This window comes from Saccopteryx leptura, chromosome 2, assembly GCF_036850995.1.
Source record: "Saccopteryx leptura isolate mSacLep1 chromosome 2, mSacLep1_pri_phased_curated, whole genome shotgun sequence".
Taxonomy (NCBI): Eukaryota; Metazoa; Chordata; class Mammalia; order Chiroptera; family Emballonuridae; genus Saccopteryx; species Saccopteryx leptura.
Window position 1 is genome coordinate 355,851,089 of NC_089504.1, and position 24,157 is coordinate 355,875,245.

At 49.7% G+C, this 24,157-nt stretch overlaps 1 protein-coding gene across 1 annotated transcript in view; it reads left to right on the forward strand.

Annotated features, from left to right (window-relative positions):
• SCPEP1 (serine carboxypeptidase 1) overlaps positions 1-24,157 on the forward strand; it is a 31,296-nt gene that overhangs the window by 543 nt on the left and 6,596 nt on the right. Inside the window, exons 2-11 of the mRNA XM_066364638.1 lie at positions 2,818-2,966; positions 7,534-7,623; positions 11,098-11,253; positions 11,579-11,653; positions 13,875-13,947; positions 18,410-18,447; positions 18,961-19,089; positions 19,674-19,767; positions 21,112-21,225; positions 23,955-24,092. Coding sequence (XP_066220735.1) covers positions 2,818-2,966; positions 7,534-7,623; positions 11,098-11,253; positions 11,579-11,653; positions 13,875-13,947; positions 18,410-18,447; positions 18,961-19,089; positions 19,674-19,767; positions 21,112-21,225; positions 23,955-24,092 — 1,056 coding nt within the window. The remainder of the gene's footprint in view (positions 1-2,817; positions 2,967-7,533; positions 7,624-11,097; positions 11,254-11,578; positions 11,654-13,874; positions 13,948-18,409; positions 18,448-18,960; positions 19,090-19,673; positions 19,768-21,111; positions 21,226-23,954; positions 24,093-24,157) is intronic.

The following is a 24,157-nucleotide window of genomic DNA, read 5'->3' on the forward strand; positions in this document are numbered from 1 at the left end:
TTTTGTATTTTGAGCGAAAATACGCAGTTTTAAAGACCCAGAAATATCCTACCTCGAATGGGACGTTGATTGAATCAAGGCCTTTTCCCCTTCTACTTGATCAGAACAGACAAGATCATGCCTCCCCTCACCGAAGTCCTTTTTGGCAACAACAAATTCGTGTTTAAGGGGTGACTTGCAAATTGATTTTCAGTCTCCTCCCTCACCGCCCCCCCCCCCCAGCAAAATATTTCCTGGTCTGAATCAACTGCGAATTCGAACTGGCCACAAACTTGCCTTGTGATCTTAGGCAAGTTGCTTAACAGTTGTTTTTCCCCTTTTGTAAATGGATCATATGCCCTTCAGTGTCTGTCTGGGAAAAGGTGTCAAATATGTGCCCCCACCACCCCAAATTTTAACATGGTCACTGCCAAGGAAGAGAGGAGTGACAGCGGTTAGGTCAAAAGTGACCCAGGCCTCATCTGTCATTGTCAAGGAGATCATACCCTTCCTTGTGTGACTTGTCTATAGACTTGTTTTTGTTTTTTGTATACAGACTCTTCTAGCCACATCTATAATATGCTAGCATTCTCTTTTTCTCCCCAAGCCGCTTTTGGGCTTTCTTAATCGCCAGCTTTATCAGTTACAAACAGACCATCTCCTCATCTATTCCCTTCTCTTCTTGAGACCAGATTTTGTTTTTCTATTTGCTGCAGAGGCTTGAAATTTCAGAAAAGAGGAAGTAAAAGGCAGAAAACTCCAGTGAGCACGGGTAATCCCTAATTTACCCTTTAACTCAGCCTTGTTTCCCCAAAGTGGTATTAAAGAAAAAAAAGATACTGTAACTGGAAAGGTGTGAGCAAAGGTGAAGTAGAAAATGTACTTAACCTGCTCTTTTCTGATACATATTTTGCAGGTGCTAAAAAAGTTAATTAAGGAAATTGGAGTAGTGGCAGTGAAGGACACACACACACACACACACACACACACACACACATACACACACACACAGCTTTTCATACATTTTTTGGCCAAATTGCCTTCCCAGAAAGTTATGCTAGCGTGTTCTCTTGCCAACGGTGCTAAGGGCTAGTCTCCTGTCCCCTTGTGGACATCGAACAAATACCATCTTTGCTTTCTTCTTTTTTTAAAATTTTTTGGTTTATTAAATAAGCAGAGATTTTTTTAGTGACCTCATTATTACCTTAAGTTTCCTGTCCTTGAATATGAGTGATGTTAAACATTCTTTCACATAGTTATCAGACGTTCATATTTCCCTTTTCATAAGTTATTTCCTCAAGACCTTTATCCATTTAACTATCAGGATCTCCCCCCCTTTTTTTAAGTGAAAGGAGGGGAGCTAATAAGACAGACTCACGCATGTACCACAATTGGTATTCCCCCAGCAACCCCTGACTAGGGCCGATGCTCAAATAAACTGAGCTATCCTCAGCGCCTGAGACTGACACACTCAGACCATCCGAGCCATCCTCAGTGCCCAGGGCCGATGCTTGAACCAATTGAGCCATGGCTGCGGGAGGAGAAGAGGGAGAAAAAGGGGAAGAGGGAGACAGATAGAAGTAGATGGGTGTATCCTGTGTGCCCTGACTGGGAATAAAACCCAGGATGTCCATATGCCGGGCTGATGCTCTATCCATTGAGCCAACCAGCCAGGGCCCAGATCTTTCATTTTTAATTGATCTACATGAGTGAAGAAAATTACCCACTTTCATATTTGTCGCAGATCTTTCTTTGTTACTTGCCTTTTCATTTTATTCTTGATGTATAGAAATTCTATTGTACAGAAATGTAACAAGATTCTGTCCTCTGCTCTGTTGATATTTTTCTTTATAGTCTCTCTTTTCTTCATAAATGATTTCTTTTTTTTTTTTTTTAACAGGGATAGAGAATCAGAGAGAGGGGTAGATAGGGACAGACAAACAGGAACGGAGAGAGATGAGAAGCATCAATCATCAGTTTTTTGTTGCGACACCTTAGTTGTTCATTGATTGCTTTCTCATATGTGCCTTGACCGTGGGCCTTCAGCAGACCGAGTAACCCCTTGCTCTAGCCAGCAACCTTGGGTCCAAGCTGGTGAGCTTTTTTTGCTCAAGCCAGATAAGCCCATGCTCAAGCTGGTGACCTCGGGGTCTTGAACCTGGGTCCTCGGCATCCCAGTCCAACGCTCTATCCACTGCACCACTGCCTGGTCAAGCATAAATGATTTCTTTATAATCATTTCCCCATCTAGCAGTCAGAAAAACATTCTACTATATTTTCACATTGTCTTTAATATTTAAACTTTAACCTTGAAATACTTGATCCGCTTCAAATGTATTTGGCTTCACAGTGTTAAGGGAGGACCTACATTTCTATTTAGTTCCTTCAAAAAGTTAACAGTGGCCCTCCCATAATAGAGTGAATCATCCTGGCCCCACTAATTTGTAACACCTCTTAAATCATATATCCAATAAGATATAAAAACCAGCATGTTGCATTTTGAGATTTTTTTTTCCTTTTCCCCCAAAATGTAAATATCTCTTATTAAAAAGTAACAGAATTATAAAAGCGATTCATGTTTACTGTTAAACATAAACATCCCAACATTTCAGAGTGTGGAGGAAAAATGGAAGCTTCCAGCCTCCTATTAAGTTTGGTTTGTGTTTTCATAACTGAGGGGGTTTCTTTCCCCTTATTTTTACAATATACTGTAGTAAGTAGATTGCCTAAAATATAAACCAGATTCTCCCTAGCCTTGTAAGGCCACCGGTACTGGACTTGGGCTCTGTCTAGACATTAGACATCCTCCAGGAAAATCAAACTCTGCTTCTGTTTCAGGGGCCACCGTCGACCTGCCCCCAGCTGAGGGCAAAGAAGTCTGGGACTATGTGGCTGTCCGGAACGGTGCCCACATGTTCTGGTGGCTCTATTATGCCACCAGCCCCTGCAAGAACTTCTCAGAGCTACCCCTGGTTATGTGGCTTCAGGTAAAAGTGGCTTCGATGCTTGGCCAGGTTTGAGGCCAAGGTTCCCCCGCCGAACATGTCCCTTGCTCCAACAGGCTTACAGCTCAGCCAGTGAGGAAGGACTGAGCTGGTCCAGCAGCCAGCGGGGTCTCCTAGGCCTGGGGGCTCGGCGACTCTCTGAAGTAGGCAAAGGCGGTGGTATGCCAGCGAGGGCAGGTCAGAGAGCGAGGGGCTCCAGCCTTTGACTGTGTTGTTTGCTTGCTTGTTTTATTGAGCCAGACAGTGGCAGGAAGGCAGGAGACTTTATCGGGAGCTCCTGAAGACACAGTCGACTCTATCGTGATAGAAAGTGTTTTGAATGATTCCAAAGCAAAGACTGGGGTACCCTGCCTGGCCCCTCCTCTCCCACTTTTCCCAGTCCTATCCCAGACCCTAGCGTCTTGCCCCCTCCCCCAGAAAAACTGATCTTTTGAAAGGACTCAGCCTCATATCTTAGTATTAAATGTTGGGCCTTCCTCTCCCTATTTGTGTGTGCGTCCCGATCTTGAGCTCGGATTGTAGGGCGGAAGGCATGGAACTGGTTAAGAGGTATTTGGGGGCAGGCAGAGGATTCTTTCTTGTATTCCTGAAATATCTGCGCAGAGATGGCCCACACCCACCTGGAAGACCAATCTTGAGGGAGGGGTTGAGGAGCATGGTCTTGCTTTAGTTTAATCTCTGGGCTCCAGGTTGCTCACCAGTAAATAGGGCTCCCTGGCACTCATTTGCGTAGGATGCAAATGTCACTTCCTGCAAAAGTGTCCATAGTCATCAGCAGCCATATGCTGGCGAAAAGGCATCAGGTGTTAGACCTCAGTTTAGCTACCTCGGGACTCGCGTCTGGCTAAGAAAGAATTCAGAGACAAGACTTGAACTATAAGAGAAAGTTTATTTATTATTATTTATATTAGCTTTTTAATCTTAAATAACAGTTTTATTGTTTTTTGTCAGGTATGATTTAATATTTTTCATAAATATTTTAAAACTTTCTTATAACCTCATCTAGTTTTGTGTACTTCTTTTGTTGTTCTTGTTTATTTATTTTAATTTATTGTGTTTGCATAGATTCAAGAGTCCCATTGAATATATCTCACTCCCCCACCCCCATGTCCCCTTTGATGCCCCCTTTGCCCCCTCCCCCCAACGCCCTCCTCCTTCCCTCCAGGATTTGCTGTCCTGTTCTCTTTGTCTCTGTGTTATGTATACATAATGTCACTAATCCTTTTCCCCTCTCTGATCCCATCCTCTCTTCTCCTTTCCTTCTGGTCCCTTTGATTCCGCCTCTGCCTCTATTTTGTTCCTTCGTTCATGTTGTTCAGTAGATTCCTCAGATGAGTGAGGTCATATGATACTTCTCTTTCTCTGCCTGGCTTATTTCACTTAGCCTAATAGTCTCCAGGTCCATCCATGTTGTCGCAAAAGGTGAGATTTCCCTTTTGTTCACAGCTGCGTAGTATTCCGTTGTGTATAAGAGAAAGTTTATTTAGAAAGTTGCAGAGATAGAAGTGAGTCGTAGAAGACACGGGCCCAGGAGAGCAGTTACAGAGGCAGAAGATGGGCCGTTGGAGCTTAGGGGAGAGAGCAAGAGAAATACATGCCTTGAGAGATGAAGAGGGAGGAGAGATAGGGATGCGCTCCGGAAAGCGAGACAGAGAGAGAGAGAAAGACAGAGAGAGAGAGAGAGAGACAGACAGAAAGAGAGCAAGCGCCCCAGGTCCATGAGGACCCTCTGGTGACATGGAGCAAAGACGAGCAGTTTGGCAGGAGTGGCCTTTCCCTCGTAGGGTTATTGGAGCAGCTCCTCTGGTGAGCTGGAGGTGAGGGTGCCCCTCAGCCCCGGGTACAGATAGGAAAGTGCAGCAGAGAGCCCGTGTGGGCAGCCAGGGGACGTCTGTCCATCCCAGAGAGCCCGTGTGGGCAGCCAGGGGACGTCTGTCCATCCCAGAGAGCCCGTATGGGCAGCCGGGGAACGTCTGTCCGTCCCAGAGAGCCCGTGTGGGCAGCCGGGGGGACGTCTGTCCGTCCCGGAGAGCCCGTGTGGGCAGCCGGGGGACATCTGTCCGTCCCAGAGAGCCCGTGTGGGCTGCCGGGGAACGTCTCTCCGTCCCAGAGAGCCCGTATGGGCAGCCGGGGAACGTCTGTCCATCCCAGAGAGCCCGTGTGGGCAGCCGGGGGACGTCTGTCCGTCCCGGAGAGCCCGTGTGGGCAGCCGGGGGACGTCTGTCCATCCCAGCTGGCGCGTTGCTGAGGACAGCCCTGCAGCGGACAGGCCGAGGCGTGCCAGTCACAGGACCTGGGTCATCGATGCCTTCCTGCCCCTGAGAGCTAGGGCAGGACACTTCCCTTCTCTGGCCTCTGGCTTCCTAATCCAGGGGACTTTGTTATAACTTTCCATGAATCAGCAGAACTCCTCCACCCACCGGTGAAAGCTGACAGAGGGGCAGACGCAGGAGTGCAGAGCTCTGTCAGGGTGGAGGGGCGCCCAGTCTCACCACTCGCCCTCCCTTGGTCACACACAGCCTCAGGCACTGGCTGCATTTTCAGGAATACAATTTGAAAAGCACTGAGTGTAGAAGCTGCAAACCTTCCTTGTGGTTGATGATGGCAGAGCAGGGTTTTATTTGAGTAGCTTGCCAAAATTTAAAAATCAAGACATTTCCTTCCTTTTTTGCAAAAATCAAGATGTAGCAACTTGGGGTCTGAACTCACTGTCCCATAGCTGAGTGGCGGTGGTCCCCTTGCAGACAGGGAAGGAGCTTCTGGTCCTTGGCCAGCGCTGGTTTCTCTGCATGGTCGCAGCCCAGTGTGTATCCTTGGCTGGGTTCACCCTGGGAGCTGAGATACTGGTGGAGGGCTGTCCACTGGCTAACCAACCTGCTCTTCATTTCCTCGGAGGCCCAAGGGAGGAGAAGAAAGATGAGTAAGGAAGAAATAATTACTAGTTTACATTAAAAGGGGATTTTTTTTTAACAGCCTGCTGGGGAAACATGCATTGACTCCTATGGGCGGGTCTTTGAGAATCCAGGGCACGTTGTCTGAGTGGAGTAGGGAGCTATTTTAGGGATACTTTCAAGCCATTTCAGCTTGCCGGTTGTCTCACTGACACATTTACCGTATTTCAGAGTCACTGGATAGCCCCCGGCCATGACAGCACCCCATTTCCAAGGTTCTAGACAAAGAACTTGTAGTAGGATGCTCTCAAGTAGAAGTATCCCTCAGCCTATTTCTCGCTGCCCAGGCCTGGGACTGGCGTGGTCGTCTCCTGGTGCCACAGTGGTGTATTAAAAGCAGAGTGGGGGGCCTGACTGATGGTGGTGCAGAGGATAGAGCGTCGACCTGGGATGCTGAGGTCCCAGGTTCAAAACCCCAGGGTGGCCGGCTTGAGCTCAGGGTCACCAGTTTGAGCTTGTGGTCATCAGTGTGACCTTGAGCCCAAGGTCACTGGCTTGAGTAAGGGGTCACTGGATCGGCTGGAGCCCCCCGGTCAAGGCACATATGAGAAGTAGTCAATGAACAACTAAACTGCTGCAACTACGAGTCAATGCTTCTCATTTCTCTCCTTTCCTGTCTGTCTGCTTATCTCTCTCACCCCAAAACAAAATAAATAAATAATAAAATCAGAGTGGGGGAAGAGTGTTCTAGTGGAGAGTCACAAGTCCCTGGTCCAGTCCTGGTAGAGCTGCTAATTGCCATGTCGCCTCCCTGGGCATTATTGCTTCTCTTCCACGGGGGAGCTGGTCAAGGTGATCTGAAGGTTGGTGGCACAATGGCAGGCCAGGATTCAAGTTTGGAGAATCAGAGGTAGGAAAGTCCCCTCTGGGGGCTCTTGGCTCAGGTCTGTTCCTATTCGAAAGACTCCAGCAGTCACCAGGGGACTGACTCAGTGCAGAAGTCCCTGGTTCAGCAGATCTGTTGTGCCTTTCTGTGGGATGGACACAGCCATCACTAAAGCCTAAATCATTTATGGTGAGTGTGATCATCATTGTAGTGACGAACATTTTCTCAGGGTGCATTTCTTTTTTTTTTTTTTACAGAGGCAGAGATAGACAGGGACAGACAGACAGGAATGGAGAAAGATGAGAAGCATCAATCATCAGTTTCTCGTTGCGCGTTGCGACTTTTTAGTTGTTCATTGATTGCTTTCTCACATGTGCCTTGACCGCGGGCCTTCAGCAGACTGAGTAACCCCCTGCTGGAGCCAGCGACCTTGGGTCTAAGCTGGTGAGCTCTTTGCTCAAGCCAGATGAGCCTGCGCTCAAGCTGGCAACCTCAGGGTCTCTAACCTGGCTGGGTCCTTCCACATCCCAGTCCGACGCTCTATCCACTGCGCCACCACCTGGTCAGGCAGGGTGCATTTCTTTTTAAAGAGAGTGGGGAGAGAGAGAGAAGGGGGTGAGGAGCAGGAAGCATCAACTCCCATATGTGCCTTGACCAGGCAAGCCCAGGGTTTCAAACCGGCGACCTCAGCGTTCCAGTCGACGCTTTATCCACTGCGCCTCCACAGGCCAGGCAGGCAACGGTGAATTTTTGTTTCTTTTCTTTTCCACAGGGTGGTCCAGGCGGATCCAGCACTGGATTTGGAAACTTTGAGGAAATTGGGCCGCTTGACTGTGACCTCAAACCACGAAGAACTACCTGGGTAGGGTGAGGCTGGCCCCAGCTGACCCCGCCCTGTGGCCACTGGAAGTCTGAGCCCACCTGGCCCCCATGCTGGGCGGGGTCACAGGGTTCGCAGTTCAGCCCTCCCCTCCCCCCCCTTCTCCCACGGTCTCTCTTGCCTTTCGTGACCATTTTCCCCACTTGTCACGGAAACCTGTTCTAGCGGACACCCTGGTCCTTGTCGTTCCCCACGGTTTGGCCGTCTCTGCAGTCTGACTCCAGGGTCCCCGCCTTTGGCCACAAGCTCCCATCCTTTCCCCTTCCCCCTCTCCCCCACCCCAGCCTCATGACTTCTTCAAGACTTGGAGCCCCTTGTCCTCTGACCTCCTGATGTCTCTCTGGTCTCCGTCTCCACCCCTTTTCCTCGTCCCCAGCTGCATTTTCTCCCCTAGCCCCTCTCTGCTCAGTGCCCCGCCCCACCCCCTAGCTCCCTATCCTTCCTTTACAACCTTGTCAGACCCAGCCGTGGGTCAGCCCCACTGGCCACCTGCTCGGCCCTGACCCCCGGGCTGCTGAAAACTGGAGGGCAAAACCACACTGTGCTAAAAACGAATTCTTAAACATGGCTTTACTGAAATATAGTTCAGCCCTGGCCAGATAGCTCCGTGGGTTAGCGCAGCGTCCAAATATGCAGTGGATGTGGGTTCAATCCCCAGTCAGGGGTTTTCTGTGGGTGTCTCTCTCCTTTCCCCTCTCTTTAAGGTCAATTTTTTAAAAATTTAGAGAAAGAAATATAATTCTTATACATACGATTCATCGCTTTAAAGTATAAAATTCAGTGGCTCTTAGTCTATTCACTTTACATCCATTTGGGAACGTGTTCGTCACCCTCCTACTCAGAAAGGCTTGTGCCCTTAGCTGTTTCCCGCCAGTCCCTCCTCAGGCAGCCACTGATCTCCCTTCTGTCTCTAGATTTGCCTGCTTTAGACATTTTGTAAGAAAGGAATCATAGAATCTGTGGCCTTTGGTGCCTGACTTCTTTCACTTAGCACAATGTTTACAGAGTTCAGCCAGGTACCATATGTCAGCACTTCCTTCCCTTTTAAGACTGAAAAAGATTTCATTGTGTAGATTCGCCACATTTTGTGTATCCCTTCATCTGGTGAGGGACACTTGGGTTGTTCCCACCTTTTGCTATTGTACATAGTGCAGGGAACACTGGTGTGCAAATATCTGAGCTCAGTGTTTAATTTTGGGGGAGATACATGTCTACGAATGGAATTCCTGGATCAGGTGGTAGCACTGTGTTTAATACCCGGATGTTGTTAATGTTCTTCACCCCTCCCTGCTCGTGGCTGCTTTCAAAGTGTCCTTTTCCTGCATGCTGTTTGAGTGAAACTCTCCAATGCACATAATTTCTTTCTTTCTTTCTTTCTTTTTTTTTTTTTTTTGTGTGTGGCAGAGACAGAGTCAGAGAGACAGACAGATAGGGACAGAGAGACAGCAGGAAGGGAGAGAGACGAGAAACATCAATTCTTCATTGCGGTTCCTTAGTTGTTCATTGATTGCTTTCTCATATGTGCCTTGACCACGGGCCTTCAGCAGACCGAGGGACCCCTCGCTCGAGCCAGTGACCTTGGGTCCAAGCTGGTGAGCCTTGTTCGAACTAGATGAGTCTGCGCTCAAGCTGGCGACCTCGGGGTCTCGAACCTGGGTCCTCTACATCCCAGCCCGATGCTGTATCCACTGCGCCACTACCTGGTCAGGCTGCACATAATTTCTTAGTTTAGCATCTTGCATTTACTGCAAAGATCAGACCCAGATTCCTGGGCATAAGCTGACTTCTGCTTCCCTCCAGCCACGTCTCCCAGCATCTGTCCATGGGCATCTGCCTTCGGGCCTCTGCTTGGCCAGTTTCTTGGCTTGGACTCCATTCCTGTGTCCATCCACTCACAACCTAGCTTGCCATATTCACATCCACTAGTCTTTTTGGGGGTGGGGGTGGGGAGAGAGATGAGAAGCATCAACTCATAGTTGTGGCACTTTAAGTGTTCATCGATTGCTTCTCATATGTACCTTGCTTGACCAGGGTGCTCCAGCTGATCCAGTGACCCCTTGCTCAAGCCAGTGACCATGGGATCATGTCGATGGTCCCATGCTCAAGCCGGTGACCCCCACGCTTAAGCTGGTGAGCCAGCGCTCAAGCCCGATGAGTTCGTGCTCAAGCTGGCGACCTCAGGGTTTTGAACCTGGGACCTCAGCATCCCAGGTTGATGCTCTCTTCACTGCGCCACCACCAGCCAGGCACATTTACTGTTCTTTAAATCTCAGTGCAGGATCACCTCTTCTTTAATGTCCCTTGTGAGTCCGTTGATTCTCGTTTGTCTCCACACTAGCCTTCCTTTTACTTACTCTTGCCTTAGGGTCTTTGCACATGCTGTTCCTCAGCCTGGAACACCCTGTACTCTCTTGCAACTGAAACGCCACTTCCACTTGCCGTAGCAGAGTGCCTCACTGGCGTGTCCCCAAGCCTCCCGGTAATATGACTGGGCAGAGAACCTGCGTGAGGAGTGAGCTGGGCCTCAGTCCTTGTACTGCCAGTAGCTGTCCAAGTTTGTGACCTTGGACAAGTGCTGGGCCCTTTCTGGGCTTTTGTTTCCTGATCAGTAAAGGACAGGGCTAGCCTGTGTCATCCCTGGGAATCCTTCCTGATGTAAAACTCTGTAACTCTAAGCTTCTCTGGAGAAGAGATTAGAGTAAGTCTGTTTTCATGGTGTACCGGGAAGTCAGGCCAGTGTGGACACTGGTTTGGCTTGGAGAGCACTGGTGTGTGGAATTCGGACCTTGGAGGTGTGGTCAGCTCTTGTGCAGCCTGTCTGACGGTTCCACCCGCACTTATGTACTACATTTAGGACATTAGTGTCGTGCAAAAAGTGATAGCCTAGGGATGCTCTGATCGCCAGGTAAATGTCAATCTTTCATTCTCTTTGCCAAAGTAGTCTGTGTTCCTGTCCCTTACTTTTTCTAATTATTTTATTTAGAAATTAAATTTAGTGAAATTAAATATAATGGGGTGACTGATCAGAAAGAGTACATAGGTTTCAGGTGAACATCTCTGTAGCATGTGAACTGTTGATTGCATTATTTTTTTTAAAGAATTTTTATTTAATTTTGTTTTATTGATTGCTTTTTAGATAGAGAAGGAGGGCGGGGGGGGGGGAGGGGGAGAAGCGGGAAGCATCAACTCTTCGTAGTTGCTTCCTATATGTGCCTTGACCGAGGAGGCCCAGGGTTTCAAACCGGCGACCTCAGCGTTCCAGGTCCAGGCTTTATCCACTGCGCCACCACAGGTCAGGCGGTTGCGTTATTTTTTCAACTCCCTTTAGCAGCGGGATCGTAAGCACACAGACAGCCTCACGTGTGTGGTTTGTGTTGAGCTCATACATGAGGATCAAAAGCTCATCGGTGATTGGCTGTCTGACTGTAACGTTTGGATTTCCTCCGTGGCATGTAGCTCCAGTCCGCCAGCCTCCTGTTTGTGGACAACCCCGTGGGCACCGGGTTCAGCTACGTGGACAAGAACGGCACCTATGCCAAAGACCTTGCCACCGTGGCATCAGACATGATGGTCCTCCTGAGGGACTTCTTCAGTTGCCGCCAGGAGTTCCAGGTGAGCAGAGCCTCAGGAACAGCTAAGCAAGGGGTCAACAGTGAGAACACGGCTTCCACCAGAATAAAGTTCTCCAAGACGTCAGTGCCCGGCTGACTTCAGAGAGATCAGCTTGTGGATTGCGGGCTTCTGTTTCTGTCATCATTAAAGGTGGTTTTCCGCTGCAGGAATACTCCAGCCAGTATTCTAATCAGACATAATCAGGTATGGGGAGGGAGAAAGTCAGTGCACGCAGGTGTGTCTGGCGGTTACATGCAGTAGAAATGTGAGATTAACCCGTGTGATTCAGGATGATTCCTTCTTTGTAAACTCTTTTTCTTGCCAGACGGTCCCGTTCTACATTTTCTCAGAGTCCTATGGAGGAAAAATGGCTGCTGGCATCGCTCTGGAACTTCACAAGGTAACAAGCAGGGTGACTTTGTTGTTTTGGTTTCGGACAGACTGATAGTGTTAATTTTTATACTCACCTGATATTGAATATACTTTGAATAGGACCTTGTACATACAGAGTAAAAGCAAATCTGTCATAGTAACCATGAAAAGCTTCCAAAACAACAGTCAAGGTAAGAGTTTTTGTTAGTCTGTATCAGAATAGGTCAGGTTTCAGAAAACCAGCCCACAGAGCAAATCCCAGCCCACCAGCTGCTTGTTCACAACCCAGGAGTTAATAATGGCTTTTACATTTTCAAGTGGTGCTGGTGGTGGGAATGAAAAGAAGAATAATATTTCGTGACACACGAAAATTATATAAAACTCAAATTTCGGCACCCACAAAAAATGTTTTATTAGAATTTTTATTTAAGTGCATACTGCCTATGACTGCTTAAACAGTACAATGGCAGAAGTGAATAATTGCAACATCAGACTGTTTGTTCTACAAACCCTAAAATATTTCATATCTGGCCCTTTATTCTAAAATAATTGCCAAACTCTGATGTAGGTGACGTTGTACACATCACTTTGCATCCAGTCAGAAGGCGTATAACATTTAGATCTGGTGGGATCACCCCACTGAACTCATACATCCACGCCCACCCCTGGATAGAAAATTATCTGAGTGGTGTCATTTTCACACCATATGGATTTCCAGCCCCTTAATCCATCTTTCACCGAATGGCTTTACCATCAGTTTTTTTGTTTTGTTTTGTTTTTTTGTATTTTTCTGAAGCTGGAAGTGGGGAGAGACAGTCAGACAGACTCCCGCATGCGCCCGACCGGGATCCACCCGGCACGCCCACCAGGGGCGATGCTCTGCCCCTCCAGGGCGTCGCTCTGTCGCGACCAGAGCCACTCTAGCGCCTGGGGCAGAGGCCAAGGAGCCATCCCCAGCGCCCGGGCCATCTTTGCTCCAATGGAGCCTGGGCTGCAGGAGGGGAAGAGAGAGACAGAGAGGAAGGAGAGGGGGAGGGGTGGAGAAGCAAATGGGCGCTTCTCCTGTGTGCCCTGGCCGGGAATTGAACCCAGGACCTCTGCATGCCAGGCCGATGCTCTACCACTGAGCCAGCTGGCCAGGGCCTACCATCAGTTTTTAATCCTTATGCAAGTCATTAATTTCCTTAGGTGTTTTGGGACAATGTTCTTCTGTTGTTTTGTTCACCTCTATCAGCTATTTCATTATAAAGTGGAACTTTCCCTCATTGCCAGGGACTATTTAGGTAACTTGAAATAATTTCCTTCTGAAAAAACCTGAAAAAATGCATAATTCTTTCTCTTCAGTGACCAGTGTTCAAAGTCAGGATATCATTGTTTTCTTATGTTAGATCTCCGAATAGCTTGTACAGGCCCATGATTCAAAATTTCAAAAACGTAGGAGGTATACTGTAACAATTCCCTCTCTTGCCTCTGTCCCCTCCCCTAAGGATACCTCTGTTACGAGTGTCTTCTGTATCTTTCCAAGGGTATGTCATGCCTGTAAAAGCTAACTCACATATATTTTTTCTGGCTTTTATACAAATGATAGTATATACTACACACTATTCTATATGTTTCTTTTTAACTTGACAATGTACCTTAGAGATGTTTTCATATCAGTTCATAGAATGCCTCCTGGTTTTTTTAAGTGGCATCATATACCATGGAAATAGCCATAATTCATTCAGCCTATCCCACGATGTTCAGATTCTTGCTCATTTTCTGCTACTGTATTTACTGTTAAGTGGGAAAAAGGGGCAAAGGAGCACAAGCTCCTAGTCCTAAGGCATCGTGCCACCCTGAGGACTTCCCAGCCCTTCAGTGACTAGAGCGTGGACAGCGAGGATTGTACCCAAGAAGCCCACTCAGCACCTTCTGACAGATCAGACCTCAGGGTAGAGGAGGCACAGCAATGTCCCTTCTAAATAGGTCGGGGCTGCACCAGACCCCACACACATCCTGCCGACAGCCTTGTGAAGAGAGTAGGAGAAGCTCACAGTCCCCACTCACTTTGCACATGGTATCAGGAAAGAGTTACTGTTCTCTGGTGGGTATCGGAAGTCTTCGGAGACCTGGGGGGTCTCGGGGAAGCAGAAGTTTTCTGTGCTCGTGAAAGCAGTGTATGAAGACTGGGCTCCTTCGTGTTCAGTAAGGGGTGGAGTCCCCCGAGTCCCCTTGGCCAGGATGTCTCTTGGCTTCTCCTCTTTCAGGCCATTCAGCAAGGGACCATCAAGTGCAACTTTTCTGGGGTTGCTTTGGGTGACTCCTGGATCTCCCCTGTTGGTGAGTACAGAATTTTTAGACATTACTTCCTTCCCCCACCCTTCCACGGACTTTGTTCTATGTTATCCAGGTTAAAGAACAGGGTGATGGAATTTTTCTGGGTCCTTGGAGAAGTTAACACACACTGTGTGTGCCCCAGGGCTATCTAGAAAATTTGGGGAAGAGAACTCATTACACGTACCCACTGTGGGTTCTGATGGACTGAACCGAATTCTCTTACTTGGTTCTCATAACAGAAGAACCCAGTGTTACAGTTGAACATTCTAAAGGCTCGGAGAGGTGATGGAATCTGCCCTCTGACATGCAGAACGAGTGGCCTGCTCGGGACTCAAACCCGGGTCTGTTTGTCCTCTTGTCCCTCCACCAGCCTGACGTTGGCGTGAGCGTGTGGGGTGAAGTGGCCATCTGCTGCTCATGTTGCTGATAAGACGAGTTCACCATCAGGTCCTGCACCTCTGGTTCACGGTTTCACAACTTGAGCATCAGCATCCTTGTTGAGAGTACAAATCAAGTTGTTTATGGTGCCAACATCCAGGTTTTGACCTCAGACTTCCAAAATAGTCACCTTAGTGGGTTAGCTCCAACACAGAATTCCAAATTTCAGCACGATTGACATATTGAGTCAAATAATTCTTTGTTGTAGGGGGGCTGTCCTGTGCATTATAGGATGTTAGCAGCATTTCTGTCCTTTTTTTTTTTTTTAATTGATAGAGAGAAAGACAGTAAGGGAGAGATGAGAAGCATCAACTCATAGTTGCAGCTCCCTAGTTATTCATTGGTTGCTTTTTCATATGTGCTTTGACTGGGGGCTCCACTCCAGCCGAGCCAGTGACCCCTTGCTCAAGCCAGCAACTTTGGGCTTCAAGCCAGCGACCATGGTGTCATGTCTGACCCCACTCTCAAGCCAGAGACCCAGTGCTCAGGCTGGTGAGCTCACGCTCAAGCCGGCAACCTCAGGGTTTCGAACCTGGGTCCTCAGCATCCCAGGCTGATGCTCTGTCCACTCCACCACCGCCTGGTCTAGGGTCTCTGTCCTTTAGATGCCAATATTTCCACTCCAGTATAACAACCAAAAAAATTTCCAGACATTGCCAGATGTCCCTCGGGGGACAAAAGTACCCCTGTTCAGAACCACTGCTCTAACCTAGCAGAAGCTGGCTTGTCACAGGCAAAACCAAACTAGAAAATCAGAAATCAGAAGCGAGTCCCTGCGGAGGAGGGAGGGGAGTGAGCTGGAAAGGGACACGAGGGAGCTTTCCAGGCTGTCTGTGCTCTGCCGCTCGACTGAGGTGGTCGCCACGGGGGAGGATCCGTGTGCACAGAGCCGTGTCCCTCACGGACTCAGGGTATGCGGGTGCTGCTTGGAGTGGTGATCTCCCGCCCTCATTCTTGGCATCTCCAGGGAGTAGTAGCACACTCGAGAACCCGATGAGTCATCGCTGGGAGAGGGCTGCTGCTTGTTTGTCCGTCCTGGACGCAGCTCCTGGAGCATCACAGGGCGGCAGGTCTCTGGGTCAGAGGCACGAGGGTCCAGCAGGTGTCTTGACAGATGCCTCCCTCAGAATGACAGCCCTGGCCCCACGCTTCCTGCTGGGCTCTCGTCACAGTTTCCTAACAACACGAAGCACTTTGCACGCGTTACCTTCATTTAATCTTTGCACCAGCTGCATGGATAGATGCTGTGATTCTCCCGATTCTGGAGATGGTGAGCCTCAGAGGTGGAACTCAGCTGGGTGGAGCAATTTTTTCTTGAGTCCTACAGCTAAAGCCAAGACCCAAATCCAAGCAGCAGCCACTGGAATCCGTGCACTTCACCATTACCCTGCACTGCCTCCGGAAGGCCAGGAGGTTCAACCTCATGACTCTGCCAGTGCTCTTCGTCTCGTCCAAAATCTTTTCCACCTTGCCATGACCCAGCTCCCTGTCCAGATCCATTTCAGCATCACCCCTCCATCCCGGAAGTACTCCCTTTTGAGGGAGAAGTACTATTAACGTCATGAGCAATTAATAATTGCTTACCAGGTAATAGGTCTTGTGTTTGGTGCTGGGAAGGCTATACATGCGTGCTCCTTATAACAGTGGTCCTCCCAACCCCCGGGCCGCGGACCGGTACCAGTCCGTGGGCCATTTGGTACTGGTCCGCAGAGAAAGAATAAATAACTTACATTATTTCTGTTTTATTTATATTTAAGTCTGAACGATGTTTTATTTTTAAAAAATGACCAGATTTCCTCTGTTACATCCGTCTTAGACTCACTCTTGACGCTTGTCTCAGTCACGTGGTACATTTATCCGTCCCACCCTAAAGGCCGGTCCGTGAAAATATTTTCTGACATTAAACCGGTCCGTGGCCCAAAAAAGGTTGGGGACCACTGCCTTATAGGATCTGCACTGTTCAGTATGGTAGCCATAGAACTCTTTGTGACTATTGACATTTAATTTCATTAAAATATAATAAAATCTTTCATCTTTCAGTTGCACTAGCCACATTTCAAGTGCACAGTAGTCACACGTGGCTGTTGACTTTTCTTTTGGGCCACAGAGATAGAGAACATTTCCATCATTGCAGGAAATTCTATAGACATCTCAGGCCTACGTCAGAGGTCACAAACTATGGCCTACAAGGCAAATCTGCCTTGCCACATGATAAATAGGTTCTTTATTGGGACAGTCACACCCATTTATTTGCATATTGTTTGGAGGCCGCCCCAGCGAAGTTGAGTAGTTGCAACAGAGACCTGCAAAGCCAAGAGTATTATTGGCTGGCTGTCCCTTTCGAGAAAAGGTTTGTCAGTCTCTGGTCGAGGTCAAGCAGGGAGTGGGGTGCACTGGAGAATTCGCAGACAGTTTTGTATTTCAAGAAACCAGGGCACTGGCTTAGAGGTTAACTGGAGTGGTAATGGGTAGGTTGGTTCAGAAGGCCCTGGAATGCCTGCATTTCTCAGGGTGTACTCAAGAATACCAGTCCACTGAGATGCTGTCCAAAGGGCTCTGTGGTCAGCTAAGTTTTGGAAGCGTTAAATACCACTCTGCTCCTCAGGGTTTCACAGGCACATCCAAGATTCTGAGAAGTCCTGCAGCAAAGAAATATGTTATAGTTCACCTAACCCCAAAGATGTCTCACCCAATAGTTTTCTCTTTTAACACCTAGATTAAAATTCTGCAGAACTGAGGTTATTTGAAACATACTTTGAGATGCTCTCAGCCTTAGGTTGCCATGGAAGGCTTTCAGGTGAAGGAGGGACGTATTTCAATGTACTTTAACACTTGTGGCCCTGGCCATTTTGTTGGCTGGCACATCTCAAAGGCGCCAGCCTAACATCGCATGTGGGAACAGTGAACCTGTCTGAACCAAGCCCCACTATTCTCATTGAGGGCAGGCATTGTCTTCTTTCTTTCTTTCTTTTTTTTTAGAGAAAGTCAGAGAGAGGGATAGATAGGAAAGACAGGAACGGAGAGAGATGAGAAGCATTAATCAGTTTTTCGTTGCGACACCTTAGTTGTTCATTGATTGCTTTCTCATATGTGCCTTCAGCAGACCAAGTAACCCCTTGCTTGAGTCAGCGACCTTGGGTCTAAGCTGGTGAGCTTTTGCTCAAACCAGATGAGCCCGCGCTCAAGCTGGCGACCTCGGGGTCTCGAACCTGGGTCCTCCGCATCCCAGGCCGACGCTCTATCCACTGCACCACCACCTGGTCAGGCCATTGTCTTCTATTTGTATCCTAAAAAGGTCCTAACTGGCTTCAGGCCCTTTGTAAATTCTCAATTTGTGGATTAGAAATGGTTTGATTGCCCTGGCTGGATAGCTCGAGCATCGTCCCAATACACAAAGGTTGCTGGTTCAATCCCTGGCCAGGGCACATACAAAAACAGATTGATGTGTGTGGTGTGTGTGTGTGTGTGTGTGTGTGTGTGTGTCTTTCTCTCTCTCTTTCTCTCTCTTTTAAATCAGTCAATAAGAATATACTACATATAGTTTAAAAAAAGAAATGAATTAATAGATAGTATAGCCACAGACACCTGAATTATGAAATCATTAGTCTTCTTCCTTAATTGGCAACTTGGCAGAAACTAGTGTCCCCACATTGGAGATGCAAGCAGGAAGTCAAGCAGAACTGAGGGCGGGGAAATATTTTAAGCTGTCAAAGCCTCAAAGTCGGCATGAGCACAGCCTGTTGGTGGGGATGCCATCGTTGGCTGTGACTCACTCGCTGGGCCCAATTAATGCACCAAATTAATAGTTAAAAGACATCAGCCCTGACTCAACATAGGCCCCCACACCCTCGTCCCGCCTCCCAGCCATGGAGACACCCTCTCCTTTCCTGCACGGGCCCTGCTGAGTGAAGGAACCCTGTGATCGTGAAGCCGCCGGGTTTCTGCTGTGGGAGGGAGGCTAGTTAGGTGGTTCCTTGGAAGGATGGAGCCGTGACAGACTTATTTGTCCCTGTCTGGTTTCCCTTAGATTCGGTGCTCTCCTGGGGACCGTACCTGTACAGCATGGTAAGTTGGCGGGGCCTCACCTCGGTACCCTCCGCGGTCAGTAGCAGCCCGGTCAGCGTCTTCCGGCTCTGTCCTCAGGAAGGACAAAGCTAGCCGAGTGTGCCCGCATGGTGGACATTGCCCTTCTAGGGACTTCTAGTCCATAGCCAATTGGAGACCCTGAGCAAATAGCTGGCCTCAGGGACAGATGGAAGGAAATACCAGCATAGTTATCCCATTTTTCCGGGTACAGGAAACACAGTTTTTTAAAATGCCCCCAACATTTTAGTACAGAAATGTTCAACTATGCAGAAAAGTTGGAAGGTCAGCGTGAATACCCGTAGACCCACCACCGAGACTCGGCCAACGTTTCTGCTCTATTTCCTCCTTTATAAGTAGATGAGTTGTAACAGACATTTCGTATAATATTATAAACCCCCCTTTTCGGTCGCCCGTCCCGTCCCTCCCTGGAGCAAAGTCAGGTTTGTGTTTCTTAAGCAAAGTGGCCTTTTGTGTTCTTGGTTTGCGTTCCAGTCTCTTCTCGATGACCAAGGTCTGGCAGAGGTGTCTCAGGTGGCAGAGCAAGTCCTGGACGCCATAAATAAGGGGCGCTACAAAGAGGCCACCCAGCTGTGGGGCCAAGCAGAGACGGTCATTGAACAGGTAACAGGCTGCACTCTCGGGGGGCCTGCCCAGTGGTGTCTTCCCCACGGAGGGAGAGCCCCTCAGTGGTGTTGTCAGGCTTGGGGTCTATCCAGGGACTCCAGGAGTCGTGCTACATGACAATCTGACGTGTCTGAGCAGTGACAGGGTCAGAAAGCCACCCAGGCCTGTAAGACTTGCTTGTCCCTTGATTGAAGGTGCGAGCTCTATGTAGAAGCAGTATGTCTTGTAGAGGTGAGTGTGGGGATCCCCGGTAAGCAGCATTCTGTCCCCAGTGAGCCAGAAGGCAGAAAGCACTGGCCGCAGACTCTCGTGTGGGGACCCTGTGCAGCTCACACTCCCTGTAAACGAACCCACGGGCACGTGCTTTCCTCAGAGCTCCACTCCTATGCGGGAGCGGCTCGGCTCGTTACCCCCAGGAGGCGGGCTAACTGCACTGCCCTGCTGCCTTTCTTTCTGGGCCGAGCAGATTTGCAAAGATCAAGCTGTGCTTGGATAAGATGGAGGGCCAGGTGCCTTGCTGCTTTGCAGCGTCGCTAGTGGAGAAGTCCAGAAAACAAACAGCCAAATATACTATATTTCAGAACACGGACGGGGTGAACTTCTACAACATCTTAACTAAAAGTGCTCCCATGGCCACAATGAAGTCAAGCCTCGAATTCACCCAGAGCCACCTAGGTGAGTGAACTGGGAAGTTGCTGGACCCTGTCTCATCCTCTGGGTGAGAGGAAACCAATTTCTTTTCACTGCTTTATGTTATTGATTTGTTTTAAATGACTGTTGACATTCAATATTTTATTAGTTACCAGGTATACCTCACAGTGACTCAACATTTGTACCCCTTAGAAAGTGATCGCCCACAGTAAGCCTAGTAACCATCTGTCACCAGACTAAAAAGCTTTACTGATGGATAAGTTACATTCCATAAAATTCACCCGTTTGAAGTGTATATTCAGTGGCTTTTAGTACATTCACGGAGTTGTGCGATCGTCCCCGCAGTCCAGTTCCCAAATGTTTCCCAGAAGGACCCCACAGGTCTGTTTGCCGGTGACTCAGCCCCAGGCAACCATGACTGTTCCCTTGTCGGCAAACTGCAGCTCGTGAGCCACATGCGGCTCTTTGGCCCCTTGAGTGTGGCTCTTCCACAAAACACCACATGCGGGCACTACCTTGGTAAGGAATGTACCTACCTAGATAGTTTAAGTTTAAAAAATTTGGCTCTCAAAAGAAATTTCAATCGTTATACTGTTGATATTTGGCTCTGTTGACTAATGAGTTTGCTGACCACTGGTTGCCTCTTCAGAGCATCACATAGAAATGGCATCATGCAATAGGTAGTCTTTTGAACATCTGGCTTCTTTCACGGAGCACAGTGTGCCTGAAGCTTGGCGACCAGCTTCTGCACACTCAATTACGTCAGTCCTCCCGCAGGCTGGCCTGAGCTGTCTCTCAGCCGCCCCAGCTTCATTGTGAGTGCCTAGGGCGGCATCCACCCCCTGGAAGAGACATCCAAAGGCTGCGGGGGTCCTGGAGCAGTGGTTTTCCACCTATTTACACTTGGGGACCGGTGAAAATAGGAGAATTATTTTGGGGACTGCTAAGGCAGAGATAAATCACCCTGAGCATAAGCGAATTCGACTAAGATCATTGTACAATCTTCACATAGCATCGGGGCGGGGGGTTAACTCTCAGACCCACACGAAATTTCTGGCGGACCGGTCGGTGACCCAGTTTTTGAAAACCTCTGCTCTGGATTCCACTTCTCAGCTGATGACCCCTTTGGCCACGCCGGATAATCCCCATGGCCCCAAAGTACTTAAAATGCAGCGATCGACACTAGTAAAACTCCACTTTCAACGTGTTTCTGACCTTGCTCCTCCATCCGGCGTGAGTCGGGGGGACACGGTTCATTTTTCAGCCGAAAGCCTCGCTCCTACGCCCGGCAGTCCCAGCAGCTTGGAAGAGAGGTCCTCTTGGTCTCGTTTCCACTCCTTTGACTCACCGTGTACCAGTTTATTTCAGTTCACCTCTACTATCGCCACGTGAGACACCTGTATCGGGACAACTTAAGTCAGCTCATGAATGGCCCCATCAGAACGAAGCTCAAAATCATTCCTGAGGATTGCTCCTGGGGAGGTAACTTCTGTGACCTACTTTTTCAAGTGCCACTTGTAGAGTTGGGGGAGCTTGGTGACGAAAGGTGCACATTCAAAGACCTGCATTTGTAGGATGGGTTTTGCTGATGGTGATTATGTTGCAGGTAGAACGGTATTATTAGCCACATTGTGTAGAGGAGCAAACAGGTAGCGACGCTAAATACCATGCCAGGTTTGGGTCAGAGAAGGGGGTCGGTTGGGGGAGAAATGGAGTGCTCGGTTATAAGTCGATAATTGTTGAAGTCACAGGTGGGTGAGTGGGGTCATTGCACTCTTTGCTTGTGTATCAGTTTGGAGGTTGTCATAATAGCAGACTGAGATTTAGAAAAGCCATGCCCAAGGCCACAGTGGGTGACAGGTGTGACTGCCAGGCAAAGGTCCTTTCGGACATGTGTGACCAGCTCTCTGGCCGGCCTTCCCAGGCCTCCTGGTGCTCAATGTGGACCAGGTGTCTACTGCATTGTGGCCTGAAGGCCATAGGGAGGAAAATTGAGGTCCACAGAGACCAAGGCCAAGTAGAAGTCTTGGGTAAGTTCCTGTTAGTTCTATGGAAAAGCCAGGAGCCAAGGGGTACACCGAGGCTCCCGGAGGGGAGACGACTCCAAGCTGAGGGGGTCTCGTTTGTGTGTGACGTAGTGCAGAGTTAGGGTCTGGGTGGTTTCTAGGGTGGGCCCTTGACAGCTGCTGGGAGGCTGAGGCTTGGCCCTGGCCTCGGATTCCTCAGGGGACACGGGCCGTCCTCCCAGCCTGCCGTCCGCAGCGTCTCATCCTAGACCCGGTGTCTCCATTTCCCCTTCATCCCTCAGAGTTTTCTAGAAGTGAAAGAAAAATTAGATCAATTAAAAGAGCGTGTGTCCGAGCTGCCAGGGCAGGGGACAACTGTGGGAGCTGTGACAATGACAGAGCCGAGAAGAGAGGGGAGCTGTCACAGGAGGCCACGTCCTGCTCAGACTCCTAAGGGCTCATTTTCAGCTCAACTCCTTCATTTTCTCTTTACAGGGGTGTTTCCAGCCCTGCTTCCCCGTGATAGGGACCCTCCCTCCCTGCCCCGTGGGACTGGACGGGCCAGGTGACGCTTTCTTTTCAGATGATGACTAATAGAAAACTCTCTTTGGCTCCCGATGTGTCTTTTTATGGTTCGGAAAGGATCGAGTGTCCTTGGCCAATACCCCAGTGTCTTGAGTTCCCGTTTGTGGTTATGCCCACGCACTACGTAGTCCACCGGGCCTGCGTTCGGATCCCAGCTTGCCACCGACCAGCTGTTTCGACTGGACGCGTTTCTTAGCCTCTCTGAGCCTCGTGTTCTTGAAGCATTGTGCAGGTTAAGAGACTTGCTCCCCAGGGTAGTGATGGAGGGGGAATGAGATGTTGCTTGTAAAGTTCTTCCTTAGCACAGTGACTGGCAAATACAAATCAAGGGAGCCGCTCTTGTTGTTACTGTTGTGTAGTAGTGTGATGATGAAGGTGATGACGATGTTGTTTAGCACGATGGTGATGACATTGTTTAGTGTTATGATGATGCTGATCCTGTTTAGTATGATGATACTGTTTAGTGTTATGATGATGATGATATCGTTTAGTATGATGATGATATCGTTTAGTGTTATGATGATGCTGATACTGTTTAGTGTTATGATGATGATGTCTAGTATGGTGATGATATTTTTTAGTATGATGATGATGGTGGTGGTGGTGGTGGTGGTGGTGGTGGTGGTCAGGAGTCCAGTGGAAATGCTGTACTGACCCTCTCCTCTTGCCTGGGGCTCGTCCTCCACGGGGCTTTACTGAGGGCCAGCTATGAACCAGTCTGGGTCTGGTTTGGTTTATTACCAAGGTAGCCCCACCTGTTCAGAACTTAAAACTCGGCCCTAGTGTCACTAGGCAAAGGGGAAGGACTGACTCTGGCCCCTGTTTCCTTGGGCAGTGGCCCCCTCGAGGTGTCAGTTCCTCATTAGAAATGCCTTTGCCGGTGTCACCGCACGTGTGTGACCGGAGCGCACGTGCTGTCCACGCCGTCCCTCTGCCTGACCAGCTTGGGGCACGGGGCCCCGGCGGCGGTCCCTGCTGTGAGGCACCTGTGCCGTCAGGCTCTGCCAGGGGCTGCCCGGGGCCTGCACGTGGGAGCCCGAGCCCGGCGGCAGTCCCTGCTGTGAGGCACCTGTGCCGTCAGGCTCTGCCAGGGGCTGCACGGGGCCTGCACGTGGGAGCCCGAGCCCGGCGGCGGTCCCTGCTGTGAGGCACCTGTGCCGTCAGGCTCTGCCAGGGGCTGCACGGGGCCTGCACGTGGGAGCCCGAGCCCGGCGGCGGTCCCTGCTGTGAGGCACCTGTGCCGTCAGGCTCTGCCAGGGGCTGCCCGGGGCCTGCACGTGGGAGCCCGAGCCCGGCGGCAGTCCCTGCTGTGAGGCACCTGTGCCGTCAGGCTCTGCCAGGGGCTGCACGGGGCCTGCACGTGGGAGCCCGAGCCCGGCGGCAGTCCCTGCTGTGAGGCACCTGTGCCATCAGGCTCTGCCAGGGGCTGCCCGGGGCCTGCACGTGGGAGCCCGAGCCCGGCGGCGGTCCCTGCTGTGAGGCACCTGTGCCGTCAGGCTCTGCCAGGGGCTGCCCGGGGCCTGCACGTGGGAGCCCGAGCCCCGGCGGCTCTGGGCTGAGAGGCGCCTCTCGTCCTGGCAGATTCCAAGCCGCCACCTCTTTCTCCTTCCCCACGTGCAGGCCAGGCGAACAACGTCTTCCTGAACATGGAGGAGGACTTCATGAAGCCAGCCGTCAGCATTGTGGACGAGCTGCTGGACGCCGGGGTCAACGTGACCGTGTATAACGGACAGCTCGACCTCATCGTGGACACCATGGGTAGGGACACTCTGAGGGGCACGTGGAGGCCGTGTCGTGGGTTGAGCTGGGAGGGACCCGGCCTC